This window comes from Oryctolagus cuniculus, chromosome 1, assembly GCF_051225735.1.
Source record: "Oryctolagus cuniculus isolate XC-2025 breed Fujian yellow rabbit chromosome 1, ASM5122573v1, whole genome shotgun sequence".
Taxonomy (NCBI): domain Eukaryota; kingdom Metazoa; phylum Chordata; class Mammalia; order Lagomorpha; family Leporidae; genus Oryctolagus; species Oryctolagus cuniculus.
In genome coordinates, this window is record NC_142867.1 from 33,723,456 (window position 1) to 33,742,566 (window position 19,111).

Here is a 19,111-nt window from a genome sequence, read left to right on the forward strand (position 1 = left end):
CATTCACTTTGTTGCTTCTTCATTCATTTGTTCACTGATTCGTTGAACATGATTTAATGAGTCCTGTTATTCTACAGACTCTATATTAGGTTCTGGGATAGATAGAATAGTTAACCAAACAGATCTGGGTTTGGGGAAATACCATCTTTTATATTGACTCTCATCCCTCTACTATGGGAATATTCATGGTGCCCATCGTAGGTTAAAGGCTCTGAGAAGTCCTGCAGTAAAGAAACATTTTGACTTCTTTGACATAATGTTTCCTGACTTACTTGACCACAGATCCCTTTTGTCAGGCCTACTGAAGTTGAAATGCACTATGAGAAATCTAGATTAAGATGAAATCTGCCTAGAAGGACAGGATGGCATTAGACAGCAAGGCCAGTAAAACTCTGCTTTAATTCATACTTGCTGATTGCATAGCCTCTACTTAACAAAGAGGAAGCTTGTCACTGCCTTCATCTTGTCTAAGACCCTTCCCATTCTCTCAGCTTGCAACAGCCACATTTTCCAGCTTGGGAAATAACCCAAATTCAGTATGATGGGGAAGGTTTCCAGTTGGTTACAAATGTTAGCTGTTTGCCAAAGGGTGCCTCCTTACCCATCCTGTCCCTTCAGTTTCAGCAGTAGATAAAAATGTGGAGTATGTGGTGACATTGGGTTCTTTTAAAAGCATTCCAGCAAATCCAACTGGTCTGAAAGAAGAGCTCTTTTGCCTTTTTTGGAATTGCATGCTTTCATAGTGTTAAAATACCCATCAAAATTACCTTTAGTGCACTGCAAAAAAAATTAATGCATGCAAAGTAATGTAAGCACATGGTACTTTTAATTTTTCGGTGGCCCCAGGGCACCGTTATCTGTTCTTTTCTGGGAAATCAGTCATCATGTAGCTATTGGGGAAAGGGAGCACTTCGGCCCCTTTTCTGGGAGCAATCCAGTGCAGTATGGATATTAATTAAATTTATTAAACAAATAACACAGCGACTCGGGGAAGCAGGGGTCCATCTGCCAGCTCTGCAGACAGATCTCTGCAGAGACGCGAGCTGAATGGTAGTTAAAGCGAAGTTGCCGAGCTCAGCAGATGGGCTCTTGTCTCCAGTGGGGGAGATTTGGTGGCGGTCCAACAACTCTTTTCCCCCTCCAGGTTTTTGTTCCTTGCAACTGTGATTGAAGGAGCCCTTCTCTGTCTTTTCCCAGCCTCGTGCCTCTCTCCCCCACCCCACCCCCCTTTGTTTATGTGAGCAATGTTTAAATCTGAGTGATTTGTTAGAGAGGCAAGTCCCGGCTGATCTCATTTTGTGTATGTGCTGTAAAGCTGAAGCAGAAAATAATTAGGAAAATGTAATCCCATTGACTTTACACCCCACTTGTGTACATTGCAGCAGCTCAGCCCCATGCACTGGAATAAAGGCCCTGCACAGATTGAAATTTACTCAGCGTCCCCGTGCTCTGCACTTAGAAGTCCATATTATTCTGAGGTTTAGATGCTTACTGTCCTTAAACATGTTCCTTTTAGAACTCCGTGACTTTCAAACCATGATATTTAAGGATTCTTGTTTGGAGGGTTTTTTTTTTTTTCTACCCTAATGTCTTCATAGTCCCTTGGCAAGTGTCTCGATGCCTTCAGTCCCAGTGTCTCCTTCCCTTGCCATCTGGGACGAGATGCAGTGACAGCGTCAAATCAGCACATTTATGATGTTCTGTATCTCTCGGAAACCCACTTCCCCACTTTCCAACTCACATATTCCCAGAAAGGATGGTGAATTTGAAACCTCCCCGCAGTAAAGGACTGCTTTGCTTTCAGTTGGTTATCGCTTCCCAGCATTTGGTGTGATTTTTGACCAAAGCCCACTTGGACAGAATTTAATGCTAGGATGTTAGATTGATGTAAACAACCCCCCACCACACACACACACACACACACACACACCCCTTCTCCCACCTGAACATTTGGGAAATTCATTTTGTAGAAGGGGCTCTCCTCTCTGGCCACGTCCCCTCACGTGGGACTGATGCCTTTCATGGGGTCATCACACACCCCCGGCGAGGCGGCTTGTGTGCTGCATTGACAGCAAAGTTTTGGACAAAATAGATACCACCTTGGGCTGAGTCCTGAAATGCCCTTGCCTTGGAGAGATAGGTCTGCTTCCAGCCAACCTGCCACGGGGTTGTATTTTCAGAGATAACAGCTCCTCTGTGGCCTGGAAGCTCCTCTAATCAAAATGCATTCCCTCCCTCCCCAACAAAACCCACCATTCTCTGCCAGCAGAGGTCTCAGCTGGCTACAAAACCCAACGAGAGGAGTGGATGAGTCTGGGATTAGGATTTCCTCAAAGTGTGTTGAGTCATAGGAAATATGGAGGCCAAACTTTGAATGCATGGATCTGTTTGTTGAAGCACAAAGAAATCTTAGCTGATGAGCCTGCACCCACCTAGGTTGGGTGGCCAGTTAAGTTCTGCTGCCCGTGAAGGTGTTTGGCCAAGTCTGTCTTTGATATTAGTCCCCGTTTATGCTTTTGGAACCCAACTTACAACCCAGATCTCGTGAGGTTGAACCAGGATGTGCAATAGTTTGGCTGCTGTTGTCAGTTGCTGTCCTCCCCTGAGGTCCTAGCCCTGCCTCGGGTCACACTGATATTAATCTTAGGAAGGTGGCTGTTACTGTGGAGTTAGGTGGAAGGTTTTGGTTTTCATCACAGCCCTACCAAGGGGTATTGTGAGTTCTAAGAGTTATTGTCATTCCCCAATCCTTCATGAATTTTAAGAACTAAGCTCAAAAGATGGCCATGAAGTGGCTGGGGGAGAATGTGTGCTTTCCAGCCGACTCAGAGGTGAGCTGCCAATTTGTTTCTCTAATTTGTTGGAAGTCCCAGTCTGCTGGGGGGTGGGGGTAGACAGCACACTTTGAATTCATAGGCTATTTACCAGAATATCTGCTGTGCCTCTCCTTCCACCTTGGTGTACCTGGACTAATTTTGTTCTCTGATTTAAATCGCTATCGAGCTGCTTTGGCATCTCAATTTAAGGGAAGATTGGACGTTGTTTTTCAAAGGGAATTGCGAGTCTTTTACTCTTGTCTGAAAACAGATTGTGGCTTCATTCCCAAGGATAAGCTTAGAAATCACATATAAATCTCAGGGTTTTATTCGTAGCAAACTGTTTTCAACCCTCTTGACAACACATTAGTATAAATGAAGAAAGCAGAGGAAAAGCCAGGAAACACCCAGACAGTGTGTACATATTTCTAATCAGCTTCCTGGGCTTGCCATTCTGCTAAACACATTTTGTTTACTCTCAGGCTTCGATTGCTTTATTACAGATTTTGTAGACAGCATGACAACTTGGGACTACATGCATAAAAAGTTTTTGATTGAGGACAATTAATACTCATTTTTAAGGAACTGCAGTGTTGAGAAATAGCAGTTTATTTTATTTAAAAATAAAAGATTTATTTTATTTTTGAGACAAGAAGCATGTTCCTTCTTCTCTAGGAGAGAGAATAAAGAGTATGATATCTTTGAGCAAATTCTAGTACGACCTATTAGTTTGGGACTGAAAATAATGATGTTTGAACTGTGGCACAGGGGACATAGCCCAGTTCTTGAGAGGAAAAGGAAGGTTTGTGGTCATTGCCATCCTAAATGACGTCATGGTCTGTTTTGGAAACAAGTCTGGTGCCTGCTTTGTACTTGTGTTATGCCAAGGAGCTTTTTGTAATCCTGGTTATAATAAAGGTTGATTGTTGATTAGAATTGCATTGCTTTCTGGGAGCCAAGCTAAAGAATCTAGCACTCTCTGTTTTAGTCGCTGGCCATCTGAGTCTTCTTTGGTCCTAGAATCCCTTGCCTGGGCAGTGCTTCAAAAAACTGCCTTCAATTCTTCTAACCTTTAAATTTTAATTTGAAAGGTGGAGAGGGAGGGGCAGAGCAAGAGGTCTTCTGTCAGTTTACTCCCCCCAAAAAACACAACATCTGGGGTCTCCCACATGGGTGGCAGGAATCTTGCTACTTAAGCCATCACCTGCTACTTCCCTGTGTGTGCATTAGCAGCAAGCTAGATTGGAAGCAGAGACAAGACTTGAACCCAGGGACTCCGATATGTGATTTGGATATTTCAAGCAGTGACCCAGATGCTGTTCCAAATACTTGCCCCTCTAATTGTGTCTTCTGAGGTCAAGTTGAAGACCTTCCTGAATCTGGCATAATTCTTACCTTTTCTCCATAGAGTAGATTTTAATTCAAATTCAGAGTTGTACAGAGGAAGAGATTTTATAAACTACCTAGCCCAGTTCCTTCCCAGACATAATGGTATGATCATGTCCACTTGAAACAGCAGAATTTATACCGTGGTGTTATAGTTTTTATTTTTAGTGAGTTTAAAGATTTTTAGGTTTTAGAAACTTATTGCTTGTATTAATGAGAAGAAATTTCAGCTCCAGGAAATTCGTAGTTTGTCCCAGGAAGTGATGATAATAAAATAGTTTAGCTTCTTGCTGTCACTATTTCCTTTTCTTCATGATATGCTGTCAAATAATATATGTCATGATAACTCACTACCATTGCTTGAGCACTTACTATGTGCTGCCCCCTGTGCTCAGCACTTTACATACATCATTTAATCTTCACAACATATTGATGTTCTCATTTTAAAAATGAAGCAGTTGATGGTAGGAGATGTTAAGTAACTTGCCCAAAGTCTAATCTGATTAATATGAACTAATCTAATCTAAAGTCATATCTAATAGCCAGGCCTGGATTTGGAACCAAGATAGCTGACTCTGAAACCCTTGCATTAAACCAGTCTGCTGCATTGCTGCTCTATCTGTACTTACTTGTAATTTATAATTCACTTAGAACCAAAAAGAAGTTGTGGCCCCTTCAAATAAAAGTGCACACAAAATAATTAGAAATCAAACTAAAAAGATAAATCACATGTGAGCCCCTCAGTTTTTAGAAACAGTAATCCTGTTTCCCCAAAATTTGTGTTTTCTGTGCCAGCATTGGCATTGTCTTTAACTTTCTATTAACTTTTGGAAGAATGCTGGGTGCTAGACAGTGAACTCTTTGGGAAATATGGCCTCCTCTTATTGCTGTTGTGTGCCTAACTTATGGTGTTAATGTTGAAGAAGCGGGCCAGAGAATATGAAACTGAATACACAGGATTGACTCCAGCTGCTACTGCTAAAGCAGGCTTATTTGGAACAGGGTTGGGTCAACCTGGGTGGCATTTGTGATTTGGAAACTCAAGGCAAAAAATAGAGGGCAAAGAGAGAAGACAAGGTGAAATAAGAGAATTGTTTATGTTTCCTGTCTATTTTTCACTATGTGCTGTTTTGCATTTTTATACGTCCCTGATTGCTACCTTGAATCATTTGTAGGATGAGGCATGATATAAATACATGCTTGTGTGTCTGCACCAACACTCGTATGTCCACAGAAAATAGGAGATTGAATTGACCTGTTGGTGAAATCCTTCGTTGTCTGGTTGGATAGGTGAAGAAAGGGTGGTTTCACATTCAGGAAGAGCCTAATGATGTCAGACTCAAAGGAAAGGTGTTGAGGCACCAGCTGGGGTTGTCAGAAGCATTGGGCTTTCTGCATATGGTGGGAACTATCCCTGCTGTTCTTGGAATTTGCTCATCCCAGGTATTATGGTTTCTGGACCTTTGCCAGGCTGGGATGTTTTTCTGTGGTGCTTAAGAAAGCTCTCTTTAAGACTGAAATGTTGTATCTCAAAGACATGTTTTGACTGTCTGTGCTTCCGGGGTCATTTCCAAGAAGTCTTTGCCGGTACCTGTACCTTGCAGGGTTTCTCCAATGTTCTCTAATAATTTGATGGTGTTGGGTCATAGATTTAGATCTTTAATCCATGTTGAGTGGATTTTTGTGTACGGTGTAAGGTGTAAGGTGTAAGGTAGGGGTCTTGCTTCATGCTTCTGCACGTAGAAATCCAATTTTCCCAGCGCCATTTGTTGAATAGACTATCCTTGCTCCAGGAATTGGTTTTAGATCCTTGATCAAATATAAGTTGGCTGTAGATGTTTAGATTGATTTCTGGTGTTTCTATTCTGTTCCATTGGTCTATCCATCTGTTTCAGTACCAGTACCACGCTGTTTAGATTACAACTGCCCTGTAGTATGTCCTGAAATGCCTCTGGCTTTGCTTTTGTTGTACAAGATTGCTTTAGCTATTTGAGGTCTCCTGTGTCTCCATATGAATTTCAGCATCATTTTTTCCAGATCTGAGAAGAATGTCTTTGATATTTTGATTGGTATATCATTGAATCTATAAATTGCTTTTGGGAGAATGGACATTTTGGTGATACTGATTCTTCCAATCCATGAGCATGGAAGATTTTTCCATTTTTTGGTATCCTCTTCTATTTCTTTCTTTAAGATTTTGTAATTCTCATTGTAGAGATCTTTGATGTCCTTAGTTAAGTTTATTCCAAGGTATTTGATTGTTTTTGTGGCTATTGTGAATGGGCTTGATCTTAGAAGTTCTTCCTCTGCCATGGCATTGCCTGTGTATACAAAGGCTGTTGATTTTTGTGCATTGAATTTATATCCTGCTACTTAGCTAAACTCTTCTATGAGTTCCAGTAGTCTCTTAGTAGAGTTCTTTGGATCCCCTAAATAAAGAATCATATCATCTGCAAAGAGGGATAGTTTGAGTTCTTCCTTCCCAATTTGTATCCCTTTAATTTCTTTTTCTTGCCTAATGGCTCTGGCTAAAACTTCCAGAACTATATTGAATAGCAGTGGTGAGAGTGGGCATCCCTGTCTGGTACCAGATCTCAGTGGAAATGCTTCCAGCTTTTCCCCATTCAATAGGATGTTGGCCGTGGGTTTTTCATAAATTGCTTTGATTGTATTGAGGAATGTTCCTTCTATATCCAGTTTGCTTAGAGTTCTCATCATGAAAGGGTGTTGTATTTTATTGAATGCTTTCTCAGCATCTATTGAGATAATCATATGGTTTTTCTTCTGCAGTCTGTTAATGTGGTGTATCACATTGATTGATTTGCGAACAATGGGAGTAGTGCTTTTGGTCTCCCCTGCCCTTATCAGAGGTCACTGAGGTGCAAAGACAAGTTTTGACTTAGTTCCCAGAACTGTATTACTTCTACTTATTCATTTAAATTGGTAAATATACATATATATATATATATATTTTCATTGTTTACAACATGTTGTTTTTCAGTCACAACTTCCTAATTTCTAATGAGATGGGTGTTAGACAATCACACTGACAAATAGAGAAATACAAAAAGTGGTAAATGATTTGGGGAGGGGTGGTCAAGAAATCTGCCACTAGAATGGTGATTTCATGACCACCCAAGTAGTCCCATCCATCATTGTTGAGATCTAGCTGTGGGGTGGAGGTGGGGGCATGCTGAGAGATCAGGGTAGGTGGGCAGTAGAGAGAGAACAGGGCAGTGAATAATGTGGCAGTAGCTTCTTTGTAAAGAAGAGATGAATTTTTCATTTAATACTCTTATGTGGTGCTCAAACATCAGGTGCACGTGTCACTTTATAATAAAGAAATTTTCAAGTAAAAATGGAAGAAGATAATAGGTTGTATTGTTTAACTCTTGTCATAAAGCTTATTAGTTTGTTGATTCTTTTGAGATACCTGTCTTCATCTGTATTTTGGTATAAAGTTTAAGGGACAAATGAAGTATTTATTCATGTTGTCTTTCAGTTAAAACAAAGGTAGATGTGAAAATGGAAAAGACAGTTGTGGAATGTTGAATGAACAACCCATGTATCTTCTAATTGTGTTTACAGACTAAGAAATGCATTTTAATTAGTTGTCAAGTTGTTTTCTGTGTATAATAATCTCAGCCATTTGGAAAACAGCAGGAAAAACATGTTTCCCATTGCAATGTGGCATTTTGTTGTTTGATGTGAAGTTATAAACCTCAAAAGAGAATTGTATTTGGCTGTGTATAACAGACACTGGATTTCTGTGGCTTCATTGAATAGAATATATTTTCCTCACAGTCTGGGATTGGTATTCTTTGGTTCTAGATCCCTTCTTTCTTCTGTGGTGTCCTCATCATATGTGCTTTGTCTTCATGCTTGCTGCTTCATGGTCTCAAGTTGGCTGTCCTTAGTTTCTTTTTTTTTTAAATATTTATTTTATTTATTTGAAAGTCAGAGTTACACAGAGAGAAAAGGAGAGGAAGAGAGAGAGAGAGGGAGGGAGAGAGGGAGGGAGGGGTCTTCCATCTGCCGGTTCACTACCCAGATGGCTGCAACGGCCATAGCTGCACCAATCAGAAGCCAGAGCCAGGAGCTTCTTCCAGGTCTCCCCGAAGGTGCAGGAGCCCAAGGACTTGGGCCATCTTCTACTGCTCTCCCAAGCTATAGCAGAGAGCTGGATAAGAAGTAGAGCAGCTGGGATTTGAACTGGCGCCCACATGGGATGCTGGCACTGCAGGTGCAGCTTTACCTGCTGTGCCATAGCATGGGCCCCTGCCCTTAGTTTCCCATCAGAATTTCATGCAGGGCTGGCACCGCGGCTCACTAGGCTAATCCTCCGCCTTGCGGCGCCGGCACACCAGGTTCTAGTCCCGGTCGGGGCACCAGATTCTGTCCCGGTTGCCCCTCTTCCAGGCCAGCTCTCTGCTGTGGCCCGGGAGTGCAGTGGAGGATGGCCCAAGTGCTTGGGCCCTGCACCCCATGGGAGACCAGGATAAGTACCTGGCTCCTGCCATCGGATCAGCGCGGTGCGCCAGCTGCAGCGCGCTGGCCGCGGCAGCCATTAGAGGGTGAACCAATGGCAAAAGGAAGACCTTTCTCTCTTTCTCTCTCTCTCTCACTGTCCACTCTGCCTGTCAAAAAAAATTAAAAAAAAAAAAATAATAATTAAAAAAAAAAAAGAATTTCATGCAGAAGGAAAGAGGGAGGAGGGGCCGGTGCTGTGGCTCACTTGGTTAATCCTCCACCTGCGGTGCCGGCATCCCATATGGGCTCCAGGTTCTAGTCCTGATTGCTCCTCTTCCAGTACAGCTCTTTGCTGTGGCCCGGGAAGGCAGTGGAGGATGGCCCAAGTGCTTGGGCTCCTGTACCTGCATAAGAGACTAGGAAGAAGCACCTGGCTCCTGGCTTCGGATCGGTGTAGCTCTAACCATAGCAGCCATTTGGGGGGTGAACCAATGGAGGGAAGACCTTTCTCTCTCTCTCTCTTACTGTCTATCTGTCAAATAAATTAAAAAGAGAGAAAGAGAGAGAGGAAGGAAGAAAGGAACAAAGAAAGAGGAATGGTATCTTTTAAGTCAGAATTCCAGATCAGCAAATGAGTGGAGGAGGGATTATATTAGTGAAGCAACTAACTTTCCTTGAAATCCCAACAGATTTTGCTTGCTTCTCATAGTCAAGTCGGGGGTTACATGGATGCTTATGCCTGTAAGGGAATCTGGGAATAAAGTCTCATCCCCAAAACTTAGCATTCTTTTAATAAGAAAGAACACGAGGGTGGATACTGGGTGGGCAATGGGCATTGCTGCCTTGAGAGACTTCTAAGTGTTTATTATTGAGTTCAGTGAAATCCTGAACATTGAAGACACAGGGTACATGTTAGAAAAGGATCATCATTACTGATGTGGTCCCATATTTGTATTTAAAATAGTCTTCTACATAACTTTGAATGCATTTTGCTAATTTCTTGAAAGATCTTATTTCATCAGTTTGACCCCTTAGGGTTGCTGACAAATTGTCCTAGCAATTGGAGGAAAATAGCCTCTGTGGTTCTTTTTTTTTATTAAAAATAAATAAATAAATAAATAATTTTATTAAAAATAAATAAATTTTTTTTTACTTTTTATTTTTTTGACAGGTAGAGTGGACAGTGAGAGAGAGAGAGAAAGGTCTTCCTTTGCCATTGGTTCACCCTCCAATGGCCGTCGCGGCCGGCACACTGCGGCCAGCGCACCGCGCTGATCCGAAGGCAGGAAACAGATGCTTCTCCTGGTCTCCCATGGGGTGCAGGGCCCAAGCACTTGGGCCATCCTCCACTGCACTCCCTGGCCACAGCAGAGAGCTGGCCTGGAAGAGGGGCAACCGGGACAGAATCCGGCACCCCAACCGGGACTAGAACCCAGTGTGCTGGCGCCACAAGGCGGAGGATTAGCCTATTGAGCCATGGCGCCAGCTGTGGTTCTCTTGTTGCTTGCCTCAGTTTGCATTTAAGAAAAAAAAAGAGTTGTTTACTTGAAAGTCAGAGAGAAAGAGAGAGAGAGAATCAATGAGAATCTTCCATCTACAGGTTCGCTCCCCATATGGCTGCAATGGCCAAGGCTGGGCCAAGCAGAAGCCAGGAGCTTCATCTGGATCTCTGACATGGGTGGCAGGGGCCCAAGCATTTGGGCCATCTTCTGTTGCTTTTCCTGGGCCACCAGCAGGGATATGGATTGGGAGAGGAGCAGCTGGAACATGAACCAGTACCCATATGGAATGCCAGCATTGCAGGTGGCTACTTTACCCAATAGGCCACAACACCAGCCACTCTGTTTACATTTTGGTATTCTCTTTAGTCTGTGGCATTTTAAAAAGGTATAGTTTTAAAGCCTCTTGCTCATCTCTTTAGGAGTAGATAATATATGGTGTATAAATCTACTTATCCAGGTGCCTACCCAACTGGGGCTGTTGGGTGCCAGGGTAATGTTAGCCCTTCCTAGAGTACAGAGGTTTTCACCATGAGTGAGGGTGTTAGCATTAAGTCATGTATGAGTATTATATTCTGTTTTTTTTAAGAGCTATTTATTTATTTGAAAGGCATAGTTACAGAGAGGCAGAGGCACAGAGAGAGGTCTTCCATCCACTGGTTCACTCCCTAGATGGCTGCAACAGCCAGAGCTGCGCTGATTCAAAGCCAGGGTCCAGAAGCTTCTTCTGGGTCTCCTATATGAGTACAGGGATCCAAGGTCTTAGGCCATCTTCTACTGCTTTCCCAGGCCATAGCAGAGAGCTGGATTGGAAGTAGAGCAGCTGGGACTCCAACTGTCGCCCATATGGGATGCTGGCACTGCAGGTGGCGACTTAACCCACTATGCTGCAGTGCCGGTCCCAAGTATTATATTCTATTATGCATAGTTTCTCTTAATTTTGTTATTAAAAGTCAATGTGGGCCGGCGCCGCGGCTCACTAGGCTAATCCTCCGCCTAGCGGCGCCGGCACACCGGGTTCTAGTCCCGGTCAGGGCGCCGGATTCTGTCCCGGTTGCCCCTCTTCCAGGCCAGCCCTCTGCTGTGGCCAGGGAGTGCAGTGGAGGATGGCCCAGGTGCTTGGGCCCTGCACCCCATGGGAGACCAGGAAAAGCACCTGGCTCCTGGCTCCTGCCATCGGATCAACGCGGTGCGCCGGCCGCAGCGCGCCAGCCGCGGCGGCCATTGGAGGGTGAACCAACGGCAAAGGAAGACCTTTCTCTCTCTCTCTCTCTCTCACTGTCCACTCTGCCTGTCAAAAAAAAAAAAACAAAAACAAAAACAAAAACAAAAAAAAAAAAAAAAAAAAAGTCAATGTGTGGCCGGCGCCGCGGCTCACTAGGCTAATCCTCTGCCTTGCGGCGCCGGCACCCCGGGTTCTAGTCCCGGTCAGGGCGCCAGATTCTGTCCCGGTTGCCTCTCTTCCAGGTCAGCTCTCTGCTGTGGCCCGAGAGTGCAGTGGAGAATGGCCCAAGTGCTTGGGCCCTGTACCCCATGGGAGACCAGGAGAAGCACCTGGCTCCTGCCTTCGGATCAGCGCGGTGCGCCAGCCACAGTGCGCCAGCCGCAGCGGCCATTGGAGGGTGAACCAATGGCAAAGATGGCAAAGGAAGACCTTTCTCTCTGTCTCTCTCACTGTCCACTCTGCCTGTCAAAAAAAAAAAAAAAAGTCAATGTGTTGGCCAGCGCCGTGGTTCACTTGGCTAATCCTCTGCCTGTGGCGCCGGCACCCCGAGTTCTAGTCCCGGTTGGGGCGCCGGTTCTGTCAGTTACTTCTCTTCCAGTCCAGCTCTCTGCTGTGGCCCGGGAGTGCAGTGGAGGATGGCCCAAGTCCTTGGGCCCTGCACCCACATGGGAGACCAGGAAGAAGCACCTGGCTCCTGGCTTCGGATCAGCGCAGAGCACCGGCCGCAGCACATTGGCTGTAGCGGCCATTTGTGGGGTGAACCAATGGAAAGGAAGACCTTTCTCTCTGTCTCTCTCTCTCTCTCTCACTGTCTACTCTGTCAAAAAAAAAAAAAAAGTCAATGTGAATAGAAGTTCTAGAATTTTCTCCTGCGCTCCCATAGGTCTCATCTTTGGATCATCTGGATAGCCCCTTGTTATACATCCCACACTTTGGACATGGCTGGGCTAGAGGTTGGGAAGATTATATAAGCACCATTTAAAAAGTGTCAGGGTAGGAGACGTTACTGACTCTTTGGCTGTGGAGACTGTCCATTCAACAGACAATGAACCGAGAAATTCCTGCCAGGTGCTGTACTATACACTAGGAAGAGAGAGACAATTCAGTTAGCTCCTGCCCCTGGGGAGCGCCTGACTTAATGAGGAAGACTGAAATGCAAATGAGAAATTGCTAATGGTGTGCAGGGAGACACAGTACAAAATGTTCAGAGACCCTTACCTTCTGCTGGCCTTCGTTGCCTTCCTAAATGTCTCAAATCTGACCACTGCTTTTAATTGCAATTCTTCTGCACCATCCCTCCCTCCCCATTCTCCTTGCTATAGTATCTTTTTGATATCCTCATGAACCATAACATTCTATGCAGTTGAATTATTCATGGTGTTTGTTTTTCTTACCTGTCTTTTTTCATGAGAGGCAGGGATATTTGTCTGTTTTGTGCACTCATATGTCCCAACTCCAACAACTCTTTGTTGTGGAAAATTTTAAGAGGGATATGCATGTTCTAGAGAAGGAACATCATACACAAAAGTATGGCGGTAAGAAGGAGGCCAGTGTGTTGGGAAAATATGTGTGGTTCAGTGTGGTTGACACTAGGGAAGATGGTGCACAGTGAAAGATGAGTCTGGAAAATTGAGGAAAATGATGAAGCCCCTTCTATATATTGTTTGTCACTGGGGAATTTCCAGCAGCTAAAGTGCCTAAAAAACTGAAAAAAAGAGAACTGACTTATATAGCACACAGAAAATTTTACTTCCTTTTTTTCAACCCCTTTGTGCTTCTCCAAAATATGTCAGCTGAGGAAGGCCTCTGGATGAGGCTTGGGAGAAGTTCCTGAAAATCTGGAAGAGGAAACATGTTGCTTTTGTTTTTATCACCCAACACAGTTGTTCAATAAATGTATACAGAGATAAATGAAAGCATTAACTTGCTAAGCAGTTTCTAGACAACCCCAGAAGTTAAAAGAAAGATACTTAGTTGTTATAAAGTTCTGTCCCCTTTGGAATTAGTTTTTGCTGGTGTGAATGCCCTCTGAGTGTGTTTGTTGATAATGTCTGTGATTCCTTTCTGTTGTTGTAGTTTTGTGATAAAGAGCAGGAGCTTTGGAGTGAAGTCAACTTGAATTTGAATTCTGGCTCCATTGCCTATGGCTTAGTCCATTTGTGCAGCTCTAATGAAGTGCTTGAGACTGTTCTATAAATAATAGAAATTTTTTTTTCATAGTCCTTGAGGCTGGGAAATCCAAGATCTAAGAACCAGCAGGTTCAATGTCTGGTGAAGGCTCTGATCTTTGTTTCCAAAGTGTGCCTTGAATGCTGTGTCCTCACATGGTGGAAAGGGTGGAGGGGGAAAGTGTCCAAGTAGCCCTTTGCAAGGTTCTAATCCATCCTGAGGGCAGAGCCCTCATGGCTTAATCGTTTCACAAAAAGTCTTCACCTTTCTTTCTTCTTAAAAATGTTTATTTATTTATTTATTTGAAAGAGAGGGAGAGGAGTGTGTGTGTGTGTGTGGGAGAGAGAGAGAGAAAGAGAGAGAGAGAGAGAGAATGAATCTTCCATCTACTGGTTCACTTCACAAATGGCCTTAATAGGGCTAGGCCAGGCCAAAACCAGGAGCCTGGAACTCCATCCAGCTATCTCACATTGGTGACAGGGCCTAAACACTTGGGCCATCTTCTGATGCTTTCCAGGCACATTAGCAGGAAGCTGGATCAGAAGTGGAGCAGCCAGAACTCAAACCAGCATCCATATGGGATCTGGCATTGCATGTGGTGGCTTTACCCCCATGCCTTTTAATACTACCACACTGTGGGATTGTTTTAATGTGAATTTGGGAGGGCACCATCATTCAAATCACAGGGATCTACTAGTTGTATGACTTTAAATTAGTTATTTAACCTGAGTCTTACTTTGTAATATAAGGTTGTCAATACATAACCGTCTAAGATTATTCAAGGATTAAATGAGATAGTATATGAAAACATTTTTAGTAAGCATTCAATAATGGGTACTAGCTTTTTATATTAAGGAGGAGGAATGAGGTGTTTGGGTCATCCTTAATAAGCTTACATAGGATTGGGAAGCATTGATGGTTTCATTTGGTTTAGCCAAAACCAGAGTAAAACAAACATGGTCCATTCCATTACTTAATGAGTCAATAAACATTCCCTTTGTGCCAAGCAATATTAGTGGAAATGCAAGCCCAGCAGTATAATTATCGAAATGATGCAGTTTTCCAGTGATCTGTAATGACCCAGTGTACCACGTAGTGCATTCCTTATGCATCCTGATGCTTTGGGGTGAGGGCTAATGAAGAGAGCCGCACAGGTCATAATGATAATAGCAAGGTCAAGGTTGTGGGTTTGCTGCCTGAAACAACCAATGACTGTGATTTAAGGAAAAGGCCTGCCTTTTGATTCCAGAGAAGCCAGACGGTTGAAAATGACACATAAAACGAGGCAGAGAAAGAGTGGCTTCTTGCTCCTGGAAAGGTCCTCAAGGCTCCTGTCCTGCTGGAGCTTCATTCATGTCAGCTGCAGTCTTGCATCCTGCTAAGTGCTTTCCAGGTGTCGTCCTGCTGTATGTGCAAACAGCAGTGTAGGTCTGCTTTACCCCTTTGCTTCTTTAGAGAAATGAGGAATCTTGTCCTTATTCCATTGAAGAGGAAGTGGTGGAGTTGGGATTTGAACCTGTGCTTCTGCAGACTGAGTCATAACCTCTAGCTACTCAGGGCTGCTGCAGGCTGCAGCTCCACTGTGTTTACAGCTTCATTAGTGAAGGAGGGGCCACTTCCTTAAACAACACGGATCCCAGAAGACATAAGATGGATGTTCTTCTTGGTGTCCAGTGTCTAATGAGCATTAAATGTTAGCAGAATCATTTGTGGAAGTGATTCAAGCAACCATCTATTGAATGAGCTCAGTAGTAGTCTGTTTTCTTGTTATTTTATTTGTTTATTCAAATGAACCTTATAAAAACCTACATGTACTCATCATCATGTACTTCACTGAGAGAGTGGAAAAAAGGATTTATCTAATTATTTAATTTTGCTTACTCTTTTTAAATGGAAGTTTGGGTATACTATGCATGATTTAGGTGTCATAGATCTCAAATAAATTTTAAAATTTCCACTTTCAGGCAAATACACTTATAATAAAATAGGAACTTTAAAAAAATCAATGAAATGATCATTTGGGTCATAGCTGCAGTTAAGATACCCCAAAATTCAGATTACTCCAGTTACAATTCCTCCTGGACATTAAGTCGAGTATTCTGGGCAATGTCACTAGTCCTTTCAGATTTATTCCGGATTATTTTACAGCTGATAACACTCTGTGATCCAAAAAGTCCAAGCCATCGGATAGTCCTAAAAGTCCTGGGCAATAAGTTTGATTCTTCCGTGGATCACTTAGTTTTACATTGTTCCCCGATCTTAGCCTGCCTTCACCCCTCAGCAGACACTGTCTACATGTTGAGTTTTATTGGTCTCACAAGGTTCTGGGTGAAACAAAATGAGTTGTTCAAGCAGACTAATCACTTATCCCTTCCCTCCCAACTTGAGCACTTTGTTGGCAAATGCAGCAACCACTCTTAGAGGAAATTCGGAAATGTATACCATGTGCTAGAACTTGGCCTTTTGTTTATTTTAACATTGTTCAACCTAAGTGTGAAACACACTGCTAGGGCCCTTTTAATTTTTTTTTGTTAGATTTTAATTCAACTATAAAGACAATTCAAGTGAGAAACTTTAGTACACTGATTTTGTTCTTTGAGTCATTGCACTGTAATTAGCTGGGTTGAGTTTTAAATGCAGCAGCAGAACATCTTTCTTGTCTGTTTATGTCAAAAAAAAAGGCTAATGAGCACTTATCAAAAAGATGAACATTTTTTCATTAGATTAACTAAAATCAAAACAGATTTATAATGTACTATTATGTTTCAGCTTGGAATAAATTGAGTAAAATAGCTAGTATCTTCACAGCTTCTCGAGAATCTGGGTGGCAGAATCCACCTCCCCCGCTCCCTCCCCCATGCACTTAGGCTTCAAGAAAGTGCCCATTTAAGATGACTTTCTTTGTGGCATCAAGGCATATTCCCAAAGGGTTTGCAATGGCCTCAATAGTAAAATCTGAATATCTCTGAAGCAGATGTCACCGTTGATTTCCTTTGGATTATGTCAGGGTGCTTTGCTGCCTAAGAATGTAGTTCTTTAGAATTGTTTTTAAAAATGACTTACTCTGCTTCTCATAGTAGTCTGTGGAAATGCTACCTGTGCTCAGCATCACACAGGGCTGTCTTTTATCTTGAGGTTTCTACGGTGTTCCATGTGGATCAGCGTTAGCATTATCAAAAGATGTGGATGATGAAAGCAATTGCTTAGGACAGTTTACGATAAAAACAGAAGTTTCTTTTCATTTTAAATGTCACCCGTATGGTAGGTTATTTTCAAATCATCAAAGACTCTACTCATCAGTCATTACTTACTCTTCCTATATGTGTGCAGCAGAAAGTAATTATCTTTCAGTTGTATAGTATTCAGTGATATGAATATACCACTCTTTATCATTATGCTGATAAATATTTGTGTTGTTTCCAGTTTGGGACAATTATGGACAATGCTGCTGTGGATATTCTTGTATGTGTCTTTTGGTGCATGTAGACAGGCATTTCTATTAGTTCTATGCCAATAGAAGTAGGATATGGGTGTACAATTTTAGGAGGTACTGCCAGATAGATTTCTAGATTGTATATACCAACCTGTGCTCCCACCAGCAGGATGCTGAAGTTCTAGTTGCTCTACAGCCTTACCAACATTTAATAAAATGTTAGTCATTTTGAGGGATTAAAAAGATAATTATGGTTTTAATTTGCATTTCCTTGATGAGTGTTTAAACCATTTATTATACTTATTGACAATTTGCATATTCTGTTTCATTAAGTGCCTATTCAAGTCTTCTAAAAATTTAGTTATTTATTTGAACACAGAGACAGACAGACAGACAGAGATGGGGTGGGGGTATAGAGAACCTCCATCCGCTGGTTTATGTCCTAAATGCCCACAACAGGTTGGGCTGGGCTGGGCCAAAGCCAGGAGCCAGGAACTCACTCTGGGTCTCCCATGTGGGTGGTCAGGGACCCAAGTACCTGAGTCCTCGCCTGCTGCCTCCCAGGGTGTGCATTAACAGGAAGCTGGAATAAGGAGTGCGACTGAGATTCGAACTCAGACACTGATGTGGAACATGGGCACCCCAAGCAGTGTCTTAACTGCTATGCTAAATGCCTGCCCCATGTTTTTTTTTTTAGATGAGTCTTCTTTTTTTATTGATTTATAAGAATTATTTATATATTTTGGATATGAGCTCTTGGTTGGATATTGATATTGTATACCTTATTGATATCTTGATAAACAGAAATTTTTAATTTTAAGGAAGTTTGATTATTAATATCTTATTGTTTTGTGTAATTTTTAATGTTAAAATTTAAAATTGTATATATTTAATATGTATGAGAAGACTTCAAAAAGGTTGTGGAAAAAAACGGAATTAAAAGGTAAGTCTATTTTGCTGCAGGCAGTTTTGAAATCCATACATACTTCTTTTTCATCACTTGCATTTCCATGAATGTTTTCAGGAGCCTTCATGTAATACAGGGTTTTGAAGTATGCATACATTGTGGAATGGCTAAATTAGCTAACTAATAGTGCATTACCTCACGTACTTACTATTTTCTATGCTGAGAACATTTAAAATCTACTCCCTAAGCAGTTTTCAAGATTATAGTAAATTAACTAAAATCACTATATTGTACATCAGAATGTTGAATATAGTACTCCTATTTAACTGAATTTTTGTATACTTTGACAAACATCGTCACCATGCTGTAAGTAGTTTTTGTGTTCTATATTAGGAGGTTATTCTGTTCACCCCAATGTTAAGGATGTACTCTATGTTACTTTCTAGGAGCTTTTTAATTTTTCCTTTTACATTTAGGGGCATGATTCATACAGCATTGACTTGTTACATACTCTGAGGTGCGATAAAGTTTCACTGAAAGTATTATTAAAATATCATTTTTTTCCTCCACTGTATACCAGTGACATTTGTTTCATAAACTAGGTGCTCTTACAGGAGTGACTGTATTTTTTAGATTTTCTATTCTATTCCATTGATATGATATATTTGCTTTTTGTATGCTAATACCACCATTTCAATTACCTCTCACTTTATAATGAACTTGATATTTGGTAATGTAAGTTATTTTTTTTTTTTTTTTTTTTTTACAGGCAGAGTGGACAGTGAGAGAGAGAGACAGAGAGAAAGGTCTTCCTTTGCCGTTGGTTCACCCTCCAATGGCCGCCGCGGCCGGCGCGCTGCGGCCGGCGCACCGCGCTGATCCGATGGCAGGAGCCAGGAGCCAGGTGCTTTTCCTGGTCTCCCATGGGGTGCAGGGCCCAAGCACCTGGGCCATCCTCCACTGCACTCCCTGGCCACAGCAGAGGGCTGGCCTGGAAGAGGGACAACCGGGACAGAATCCGGCGCCCCGACCGGGACTAGAACCCGGTGTGCCGGCGCCGCAAGGCGGAGGATTAGCCCAGTGAGCCGCGGCGCCGGCCTGGTAATGTAAGTTATTAAACTTTGTTCTCTCTCATGTTTGTTTTGGCTTTTCTAAGTTCTTTGTCTTTCCTTAGGTTCATTTTATAAGTTTTTCTAGAAAGCTAAT

The 19,111-nt window shown here is 42.5% G+C and overlaps 1 protein-coding gene across 5 annotated transcripts in view; it reads left to right on the plus strand.

Annotated features, from left to right (window-relative positions):
* LOC100346516 (uncharacterized) overlaps positions 1-19,111 on the plus strand; it is a 244,706-nt gene that overhangs the window by 99,585 nt on the left and 126,010 nt on the right. The window contains exon 3 of one of the 5 annotated variants that reach the window (XM_089309870.1): positions 18,675-19,011. The exons of the other annotated variants lie outside the window; for them this stretch is intronic. Within the exon in view, the coding sequence (XP_089165996.1) occupies positions 19,010-19,011 (2 nt within the window). The 5' untranslated portion in view covers positions 18,675-19,009. The remainder of the gene's footprint in view (positions 1-18,674; positions 19,012-19,111) is intronic. 5 annotated transcript variants of the gene reach the window in all.